We start from the raw sequence: 11,286 nt of genomic DNA on the forward strand, positions 1-11,286 counted from the left end.
AACTAAGGGCTCTATAAATGTGTTAAACAGAATAAATTAACCAGTGATAACAAACATGCTCAGCAAGAAATGCAAATCTTATAGAAGATTGGGAGTGAACAGTTCCCACTACAAACCACCCCCAAATGCTAAATAAACCATAGCAGTGATCCTTTAAAATGTAGGGCTGGGATTTCAAGAAAGTAAGAAAATCTCAAAAGAAGAGCAGGTAACCAGACTGACAGGCGTGGAGTGTCGGCTCCCTGGGCCACGGCTGAGTCACAGGTGAGGAGCCAGGCACAGCAGCCTCATGGAGCAGATGCAGCGACACCTGGACCAAGACCTGACCGCAGAGACGAGAGGGAGCGTCTTATCTGCCTTTGCTTCCCATGACGGACATGTTAAAAGTCTCTCCGGAGACTCTGCCACCGTGGGCCCTCCTGCAGGGTGTCTCCCTGTTTATAGGATCTGCGTGGTGCAGGAGCCGGTGAGCTGAGACGCAGATGCCAGCTGTAGCTGCTGTGGGCGCCTGGCAGAGCAGACGGGTCCGCTCTGGAAGGAGGCATCTCTGCCCGTGCCTCACAGCCTGGCCGTGGAGCAGCTCCAGACAGGAGCCCACCGGGAAGAAGCACTGTAAACACAGGCAGCCGGTGACAGACCGTAAAGTTACACCCAGAACTTCCGATCATGAAATCGTCAGGCACAGAATATGAACAACTACATTTAAAATGGTTTTTTTGTTTGTTTGGGAAGTGGGGGGGTTGAAAATATGAACCAGAAACAAGATACCCTCAAAAGGGCCTTATATGGAGGGAAAAAAGTAAATAAGTGAAAATCAAGTAGATACATTAAGCAGGCAATTAGATACAGATGAGAAGAGAATCCTGGACCGGGGGGGTGGAGGCAAAGAGCTGCCCCAGCTGCAGCCCAGAGGAGAACGGGACAGAAGCAGACCAGGTGACAGGCCGGGGACACGGGAGGCCAGCAGACCCGAAACGCGGCCTCAGCGGAGAAGACGGGCTCGAAGTCCCACGTGCTTCAGGATCTTTGTAGGCAACAATCCTCAGATTTGGAGAACCTGACAGCCCCGAATACAGTGAATGAAAAGAAACCGACAGCCAGACCATTGTGGGCGACGAAAAAGCACCAAGGAGCTAAGGATCTCAGACATTCAGAGAGAAGAGACAGGACCTGCTCGAGAAAGACAGCGCAGCGTCTATGACGCCCTGGTGGGGCTGGAGAAGATAACCGTCCCCTGAGGACTGGAATACAGTGAATGAAAAGAAACCGACAGCCAGACCATTGTGGGTGACGAAAAAGCGCCAAGGAGCTAAGGATCTCAGACATTCAGAGAGAAGAGACAGGATCTGCTCGAGAAGGACAGCGCAGCGTCTATGACGCCCTGGTGGGGCTGGAGAAGATAACCGTCCCCTGAGGACTGCAGACCCTGCTCAGAAATGAGGCAGAAAGAGGAGTTTTCAGAATAACAAAAACTGGCGGGACCCACGACCAGCAGACCCTCATTCAAAATGCCTGAAGAATGTGCTTCAGGGGAAAATTAAACAGAATCAAGAATGAGGATCAAGAAAGAAAAGATGAGCAAGATTTAAAAGAAAAACAAAAACGTGGGAAAACCTAAGCAAACGCTAAGTATTTAACGCAGTAGTAAACTTTGGGAGAGGGCTCGAAACACGGTTGGTGGTGGGTGATAAAAATGATGTGAAGTATATGTGCAGAATAAAACTATTTCACTAAAACGTGATGATCCAAACAGTACCAAGACTGCTCAGTGACACCCGGAGGGCGCCCTGCCGTGTGCCGTGAGCCTGCGACAGCCATGACACCAGCCTCAGGGCCTGGCTTCCGGGGCCGAGGGAGCAGGCGCTGGGGCGCCCCGAGGTCTTTATCCCACCGCAGCTCTGTTTCTGGTGTGTGTTTTCATTACATTGTTTTCTGTGCTTTTGAAAGGTTTGAAGTTTTTCATTTTCTGACTGTTTAACCCAAACTCTCAGCACAGATGAAATGACAGGAAGCTGCCCGTGCCACCTTAGTCCTGTGTCTCATGCCTCATTCAGAAAGGAAACGGAGCACGGACAAAAGCCTGTGTTAGCGGCCGCGGCGCTCAGAACCTCGGCCGCGCTCGGCTCCCTTCGTGGAGCTAAGCTGGAGAGCTGCACGTCTGCAGGCTCGGGGCCTGGGAGCTCTGCACCTGCCGCGGACACGCAGGCTCCGCTGTTTCTCCCCACTCAGGTCCCCACAGCCCTGCCAGGGCTCTGTCGTGGGTGCCGTCGCTGTCTTTGCTGATTTAAGACCCACGTCATTGCAAGGATTAACCCAGGGAGCAGAGAGGTACCAGCCATGTGGCACACACTGTGGAGTGCAGGAGCCTGGCTATGTAGGAACCCAGCCTTCCTGTATCGAAATGGCATCTGCTTCTATGTAGAAACTGGTCATTTCTGTGAACAGGGGGTCTGGGGGAGAACATGGGGTTGGGGTCAGACGGCTTTGCTATTGATGCTGAACACTCAGGATTTCTCCGATGGGTTGTAATTAGTCCTCGTCCCCTTAAAAGAAAAACACATGTGAAAAGAGTGACTGTGTTAAAGGGCCCAGGTTACAGGACAGGAACTGAGGGACTGGGCTCCACTCCGCCTCCGTGGCTGTGACTCTTGGCAGTTGGGACGAGCTGCTTCAAACTCCTGAGCATCGGTCACATGGCTGTGGGGACAGGGACAGTAGTGCTTGTATCTAAGTATCAAGTGCTGGGATGCACCCAATACTTTCACACTGTTTATTTCCCTGCTTTTTGATTTTTGATATGTTACTGTTCACTTTGGGGGACCCGCAGGCCAGCTCCCGAGGTTCACGCTGAGGAGCTCGACCCGGGCCTGTGCGGGGAGAGCCCCTGCGAGAGGGGCTGGCCGCCGAGAACCTGCCCTTCCCACGCGTGGCCACAAACCGGTGCTCGGGGCCCTGGCGAAGTGTCTGCTTTGTCTTGGCAGTTGCAAGTGACAGCATTAACTTGGGGAGCTGTCTTTTGTCCTTCTCCGTGGCTTCAGTGGATCTTGGATCTACAGGAAGAACCGTTCCAGAATCGGTGCTGGAGTTACTTCTGCTGTGACGGAGACTTTCCCTGCAGTCGCAGCTGTCAGATCTCACCCTTTCTTACCAAACGTCCCCTTCCTGCTGTCACCGTTTCTCTTTCTCGTGCGAAGTCATGGTCTTTTCAAAATCCTGAAATGATCAGAGCTATTGTACGTTCTTGAGATTTAAAACATCCACACCAAGCCGAGTGTTTTCTTGTTGAGAGAAAATGTGAACACGCTGAGACGGTGAGTGTAGGTCCCGGGCGCCAGGAGGGCGTCAGCCCATCAGGGGCTGTGATCTTGTCCATCAGTGGGAGGTCAGCTCTGGGCAGGGCATAGGAGGGCCAGCCCCCCCCCCGCCCGTGTCACTGTATTTCTGTGCAGCTCGCTCCACGCACCTCGTAGCCAGAGGTCCGATGTTGGGAATAAATCCTCCACAACAAAACAAAGCTGACAACCTTTGAGCAGATCAAAGTGTCTGCTTGGTCTTCCTCCAAGTGGAGTTAAAGTGTGAGAATACGCGTGTGTGAGTGTCAGTCGTCAACCTGAGGGTGGTTAGATGGATGGGTGGTCGTGACATGGTCTCCAGTGTGGCGCTGGAAATGCTCTCACTGCTTTGTCCAGTGCGGTGGCCACTGGCCACCTGTGGCTTTGAGCACATGAGATGTGGCTGGTGCAACTGGGTGACTTGTGTTTTCGTCTCTAACACACACTGGGTCTGATGATTTTGTTTTGGGAAAGGGCTCTGTTGTTCCAGAGGAGTTCAGACCTCACGGCTCTGCACTCCCTGTGTGTCTTCTTCCATTACTCAGTAAGTGCGACCCTCTGGGAGGTGCTACTGCGACACTGGGTCTGATGATTTTGTTTTGGGAAAGGGCTCTGTTGTTCCAGAGGAGTTCAGACCTCACGGCTCCGCACTCCCTGTGTGTCTTCTTCCATTACTCAGTAAGTGCGACCCTCTGGGAGGTGCTACTGCAGGAACCAGGTGGGCAGGAAGGACAGTGCCCCAGCAGCACCACGGGCCCGGGCGAGGCCCAGGGAGAACTGTGCGTGCTCCAGGGTGGAGGCCTGGCCTGCGGGGATCCTGTACCCACCTCAGAGGAGTGGACGTGGACCTGCCCGGTCTCCGTGCAGCATGCACATCCCCCTGGATTGCACCGTGCAGGCAGGTACAGCTTGCTGCCTCTGCCGTGGTGCCAGCGCTGGTCATGCCCGAGTCCCCACTCACAACAAGCCTGCACTCTGCTGATGCAGGAGCCGCTAGCTCCACCAGTTTTCCTGTGTTCAGTCCTTACCCTTGACCCCATCCTTGAGGACTCAGTGCCTGGGGTGGACTCACTGCCCAAGAACTGGACGGCTGCCAGGGTGAGGGGCAGTTCGGCGGGGGGCTTAGGTCGTAAGACTGACACACCCCCTGTAAGATGTGGACACCAGAGTGTGGGGTACAAGACCCGTGCAACCCACACACAGGGGCTGCCTGCAGCCCTCCCGGGGTGTGTCCTTCCTGTCTGCTGTCCAGGCTCCATCCACACTTGCTCCCCTGGGATGTCACTGCCCATGCAGTTTCTCGTGCTGCTTTTACACCAACGCCACGTCACAGACACTGGTCTTTGTCACTAAGATTCACAGCAGATACCAAGGCATGTGGCCATAAACCCAGCATGTGCTGAGAACTCCCAGTAGATGTTTCTGGCCCACACCCCCTCCAGGACAAAGCCTCAGCCAACACGTGACACTCACATGCCCTTCAAGGTTAGGGAGGGGAGAGGTTGTTAGGGGAGGTGAGGTGGGGGTCAGGGGAGGTGAGGTGGGGGTCAGGGGAGGTGAGGACCGGATTCTTCTCGTGTAGGATTCCCNTGGCTTTGAGCACATGAGATGTGGCTGGTGCAACTGGGTGACTTGTGTTTTCGTCTCTAACAGACACTGGGTCTGATGATTTTGTTTTGGGAAAGGGCTCTGTTGTTCCAGAGGAGTTCAGACCTCACGGCTCCGCACTCCCTGTGTGTCTTCTTCCATTACTCAGTAAGTGCGACCCTCTGGGAGGTGCTACTGCAGGGACCAGGTGGGCAGGAAGGACAGTGCCCCAGCAGCACCACGGGCCCGGGCGAGGCCCAGGGAGAACTGTGCATGCTCCAGGGTGGAGGCCTGGCCTGCGGGGATCCTGTACCCACTTCTGAGGAGTGGACGTGGACCTGCCCGGTCTCCGTGCAGCATGCACATCCCCCTGGATTGCACCGTGCAGGCGGGTACAGCTTGCTGCCTCTGCCGTGGTGCCAGCGCTGGTCATGCCCGAGTCCCCACTCACAACAAGCCTGCACTCTGCTGATGTGGGAGCCGCTAGCTCCACCAGTTTTCCTGTGTTCAGTCCTTACCCTTGACCCCACCCTTGAGGACTCAGTGCCTGGAGTGGACTCACTGCCCAAGAACTGGAGGGCTGCCAGGGTGAGGGGCAGTTCGGCGGGGGGCTCAGGTCGTAAGACTGACATACCCCCTGTAAGATGTGGACACCAGAGTGTGGGGTACAGGACCCGTGCAACCCGCACACAGGGGCTGCCTGCAGCCCTCCCGGGGTGTGTCCTTCCTGTCTGCTGTCCAGGCTCCATCCACACTTGCTCCCCTGGGATGTCACTGCCCATGCAGTTTCTCTTGCTGCTTTTACACCAACGCCACGTCACAGACACTGGTCTTTGTCACTAAGATTCACAGCAGGTACCAAGGCATGTGGCCATAAACCCAGCATGTGCTGAGAACTCCCAGTAGACGTTTCTGGCCCACACCCCCTCCAGGACAAAGCTTCAGCCAACACGTGACACTCACACGCCCTTCAAGGTTAGGGAGGGGAGAGGTTGTTAGGGGAGGTGAGGTGGGGGTCAGGGGAGGTGAGGACCGGATTCTTCTCGTGTAGGATTCCCTGCTGTCATAGAGCTCCCAGCTGTTCTGTTGTGATGATCACCACTGATCCCTCCTCTGCCTGATGATGTCATGGCTGTGTTTAGCACACACTAAAACTAGGAAGCATGACGCCTGCTAAACAGAGAAACGTTAAGGAAGTAGAAATCGCGGGTGCTGCAGCTCAGCTGCTGGCTCTTTTTTTTAGCAGGTTCTCTCATCTGGGGGCCTCGGCATTGTGTCTGTAAAGCCACATGGTTCCTAATGTTCTCAGACATGTGTTTCTGCTGGAGCTTGTCGGAAAGTGTCACCTGGAGGCCAAGTGTCACCGGGAGGCCGAGTGCCTCCTGACAGCTGGCCCGGCGACCGTGACGGCGCCCCTCTGAACGTGGGTCAGCAGCTCCTCCGCCCCTTTGCTTTTCCTTGGTGCTGGTGGGTCATCTTTCCTCCAGACAGAGCTGCTGTGCAGGAGTGACCCAAAGTCACTCATAATGAGCTACAAGAGGAAGGTGGTGTTCAGTGAAAGTGTGAGAGGAAGCCGCCTGCCGCCTTCCAGGAGGGGAACGAGGCTGGGATCTCCAGAGTGCTCCTGTTGTCCGATGCTGGCCACCCTCAGCTCAGACACATTTTTCTTTCTTTGCAGATCACATTTTATGTTCTGGTGAAGGCCATTTACACCCTGGGCTACAGCGTCTCTCTGATGTCCCTTGCAACCGGAAGCATAATTCTTTGCCTCTTCAGGTGAGGAGTGAAATGCGCGATTCTGCAAAGACTATGAGAAGCAAAGGTTCCATTTAGCCCTTCTGGGCACCTCAGAGGGGACAGATCAGGTCCTGCCAGTAGGGTGCCCTCCCTGTGTGCTAAGCCAATAAAACTCCCCTGGAGAACCTAGCATGAAACAGGATGCTTGCCGTCTCTTAGGATTTTGCTGCCTTCTCTTAGGATTTTGTTTAAATACTCTGCATTTCTTATGGGAAGAGATGGTACTGACCTTGGGCAAAAATGCAATTCAGCTATCATTTATTAAACGCTCCGCTTGCCGTCTCTTAGGATTTTGTTTAAATACTCTGCATTTCTTATGTGAAGAGATGGTACTGACCTTGGGCAAAAATGCAATTCAGCTATCATTTATTAAACGCTCCGCCATTATGCAAATGCCTGGAGACAACAAGCAGCGCGATCTTGCCCTCGCCCTCCAGGAGCTCCTAAGTGCTGGCTGTCAGTGCTCTACTGAGAGATGCTACCATGTATTAATAGCAGGAAGTGAGGCATACTGCCTGGTTTCAAATCCTGGGTCAGTCTCTCAGTAGCTGAGTGGCCTTGGATTAATCACTTAACCTCTCTGTGCATCGTAAGACACGGATACTAAGGGAGCCTACCTCAAAGGGTGGTTGAGAGGGCTCGATGTGTTGGTAGATGTTAAGGGCTTACAGAGCACGTGGCATGTGATGAGGGCCCATTTTTCCCTGGTAAGGAGGATAGATGTCCCCTGCCCACCTGAATCTTCAGTGGGTCTCCTTGGTAGCTAATGACCGCATTTCACAGGTGATTGGTCGTGGTTAGCGGGTAGAGGCTTTGGTCCCAACAGAAGTTTCACTCTAGGAAAAGGTAGTAAGTGTAGGAGGATTGAATATGTGTCCTGCGCATCATTAGCACTGAGTAAAATGGGTGGTGTCCAGGTTATTTTAACAGATATCGCCACATATCTATTTCTCTCTGCTAAATTATGGTTCAAATGCTGCCCCGTATGTCAGATAAAATCAGTGGTATAACCAGTGGAATATTCCAGAACCTGACGACAGCCCAGTAGGAGACCCGGACGTGGAGGTAAAGTGGATGAGCCGGGAGCGCAGCCGCGCTGGAGCCCTGCGTGCCATTTCCAGGCATCGCAGCTGAGGCTGGTGACCCTCAGAGAGAGCACGGCCGTCTCTTTAACCAGATCTGCACTTTGAAAAGTGGGGGAACACCTGTCATATTCGAGTTCCTAAGAAAAATGTGGCATAATATTAATATTTGTTCTATTACCCTCTGTGTTTTACTTTGTGTTTTAAAATTTCAAACTGTCAAAGAGAAAGAAGAAAGGAAAATTTAGGCAGGTAGGCTGACAAAGGTAATTAAATTAGAAAAATTTCAGCTTTTCCTGTATTGAACAATCCACATTCTCAACACGTCCATTTCCTGCATCTCTGTGCAGCCTGAGGTGTGTGATTAGCCAGCCTTGCAGCATCTGGGGATTGTCACGCATATGGACATTGATCTTCTGAGAGAATTGAAAATGATTTTGTGGATGTCGAACACAGCCTCCTACACATGGACATCATTAGTCCCCTGCCGGTGGCACTTTTCAGTTGAGAAAGGGACATGTCCGCATAGAATGTCATTCTGCTGTTGGCTGAATGTGTGATGTTTGCTAGAAAAAGCACAGCCGTCAGCTGTGCTCTCACCTCTGTCTGTCACAAGTGGCACCAGATGCCATGTTCCTGGAGAGCTGGGAGAGTGGTCTGATTCTAGAATCCACATTATAAGAGTAACACACTCATTGTCCAAGTGCTTATACCCAGGAAACAGCTCTGCAGCCGTTGGACGTTTATTCTCCATAACAGCCCCACAAGCTGAGAACGCACTGCATAAACGTTTTCTTAGTTTGCACACAGAGCAACAGGGCAACTTGTTTCTTACCAAGTCCCAGAGCACAGTGTAGACTCTGGTCACAAATACGGGACCGGATTGTGCCTGAGAGTCATTGCAGGGTGCTAGCAGTCCCCGCATCTCAGGAGCAACGGTAGCTGCCCGCATACGCTGTGCCAGCATCTCACAGGTGTTCGTCTCATCTAGCTCTTACACCTTCACCCAGGGTGTCCTGCCACTGCCCGAGCTTTACCAGGCAGAGGACGGAGGCCCAGAGAAGCTGCTGGTGCTGCAGGAGTGCTGCGCTGGCGAGGCTCTCACCCTGGCCGCCAGCACCCCCCATCCTGCCGGGCGCTGGTGTCCTGCAGAGTCCAGCTCCAGCCACCACCAAGGAGCAGATTCCAGCCTTGCCCATGTGGAAGCCACACTTTGAGCTAAATCCATCACCCACTTGTAGATCCGTACTTGGAAGTGAAATTTTTAAATGAGCAATGAGCAGTGAAGGGTATAGCTGGGCAACTTAGCAATGTGAATTGCGTGGACAACTTGCTAACTGGAACGAAAGAGTCTCGTCTATGAGTGCTGGGAATCCCCAAGCCCACTCTGGGGAAAGACACGGGGCAGAGAGGGAGGGAAGGAGAAAAAAGGAAATAAGGAAGGAAAGAAAAGGTGATTTGAGAGATGAAGGCAGCCAACAGAGAAGCAGTGGGTGATGGGACTTGCATCTGAGAACACAGGTCACAGAGGAGGTGGGGTGGCCGTCCATGCTCCAGCCAGGCCAGGGTGCCACAGCAGCTCACATCACAGCGCAGTGGTCACTGCAGCTTTAGAACTGCTCCCGGGACACCGAGAAAAATTTAAATGATGTCGACTCTTCTCCCCTTACCGAGGGTCTGTGGAGGTGTTGCATACATTACAACAAACGTTTATTAATGAAGTACACATTCAGTAAAGTGGAACAATCTTCAATGTACAGCTTGAGGCATGTTTACAACGTGAAACAACACGACCTGATCGCGACACAGGACACCGTAGCACCAGAAGCCTCCCAGGTCCCCTCTGTGTCCATAACAACCCCTTCCCAAAAGGAGACCATTACTCAGGTGTCTATCACCATAGATTACTTTTGCTTCTTGTTGAAAATTATACAAAAGAAATTCCCGGTCTCTGGGCTCATTCATTCAACATTTTGCAGGGAGTTTCATCCACATTACAGGAAGTTGTCGTGTTCTCTTTTGTGGCTGTATAGTATTCCAGTCAGAGAATAAGATGCAGTGTATCCACTGAACTGCTCATGGACATGGGGGACTTTCAGTCTGGGGCATGACAGATAATGCTGCTGTTAGCATTCCTGCACATTATCTGTGGTACACAGGCACATGCTTCTTTAGATGTGTGTGTTTACATCTATACACATTTATATCTGTGTCTATTACACATTTATATTCACTGGTCATCGGCTGGACATAGATTTAGTCTTTTTAAACGCTGCCAAGGAATTTCCAGTGTCGTAGCAGTTCACACGCCCACTTGCTGTGCCTGACACTTCTGTCCGTCCACATTCTTATCACCATTTGGTACTGCCAACGTTTTAAATTTCAGCCATCCTGGTGGGTCTGTAATAATAAAGAATTGTGGTTTTAATTCACATTTTCCTGGTGAATAATGAGTTCATATGTTTCAGGGTTTTTTAAAGTGCCATTTCCAGTGTTTTCTCATGTTTCTACTTGGCACTCTCTCTCTCCCTCTCTCTCTTTTTCAAAAATTGATTGTTGGGAGTCATACAGCAGAGACTTTGTTAAATATGGGCATTACAGATTTTATCTCCAGCTCCGTGGTTTGCTTTTACACTCTCTCAATGAGTCTTTTGATGAACACAAGTTCTTAATTTTAGTGGAATCCATTTATCTTTAGTTTCTTTATGTCAGTGCTTCTTGACTCGTGTTGAGATTGCCATATTCTTTGTTATCATCCAGAAATGTTGTTATTTTAACTTTTCTTATGATCCGTCTGTGGTTTATTTTTGTGTATGGCGTGAGGTAGGGGTTGAGTGTCACTGTTTTGTTTTTTCGGTGTGTGTGCCCAGTTTATCCAAGACCACTTACTGAAAATGCCTTCCTCCACCACCGCACCACGGCAGCGTCTTTGTCATAAAGAGGGGGTTGTGTGTCTGTAGGACTCGACTCCTGGTTTTGTGCCATTTGTTTATCACTGTGCTGTTCTTACATTGTTGCAGTTACTCTACCTTAATAAGTCTTCGTTTGTGGGAGTCTGCGTTCATCACCTCTTTCCTTTCCTGTTAGGAAGCTTGGCCATTTACACTTAATGTGAATTTTTAAAAATCAGCTTATCAGTTGCCATTTAAAAATTCTGCTAGGATTTCACTTGGGATTGCCTTGAATCTATAGATCAGCTTGGATAGACTGGACGTCTTTATAATTCTGAATTTTGATTCCAGCCTGCAGTCACAGTAAATCCTTCCATTTCTTTTGTTTTTCTGTACTTTCTCTCATTGTTTTGTGATTTTTCTGAGTAGGAGTTGCATACATTTTGGTAGTCATTTCTAGGTACTTGTTTATGCTATTGTGAATGTTTTGTTAAAGTTTGTTTCTCATTTTTTCTAGAAAAAGAATCAATTTCAATATATTAATCTTGCTTTAGCAGCTTTACTAAATTCATTTATAAATACATTAATTATTCCATA

At 50.9% G+C, this 11,286-nt stretch overlaps 1 protein-coding gene across 1 annotated transcript in view; it reads left to right on the forward strand.

The window, feature by feature from the left end:
• The window catches only part of LOC103604177 (vasoactive intestinal polypeptide receptor 2-like), a 63,109-nt gene extending 54,094 nt beyond the window's left edge, over positions 1–9,015 (forward strand). The window contains exons 4-5 of the mRNA XM_008588760.1: positions 6,598–6,695; positions 8,790–9,015. Of these exons, the coding sequence (XP_008586982.1) occupies positions 6,598–6,695; positions 8,790–9,015 (324 nt within the window). The remainder of the gene's footprint in view (positions 1–6,597; positions 6,696–8,789) is intronic.
• The last annotated feature ends 2,271 nt before the right edge of the window (positions 9,016–11,286 follow it).

Source organism: Galeopterus variegatus, unplaced genomic scaffold (assembly GCF_000696425.1).
Source record: "Galeopterus variegatus unplaced genomic scaffold, G_variegatus-3.0.2 Scaffold5022, whole genome shotgun sequence".
In the NCBI taxonomy this organism is placed as follows: Eukaryota; Metazoa; Chordata; class Mammalia; order Dermoptera; family Cynocephalidae; genus Galeopterus; species Galeopterus variegatus.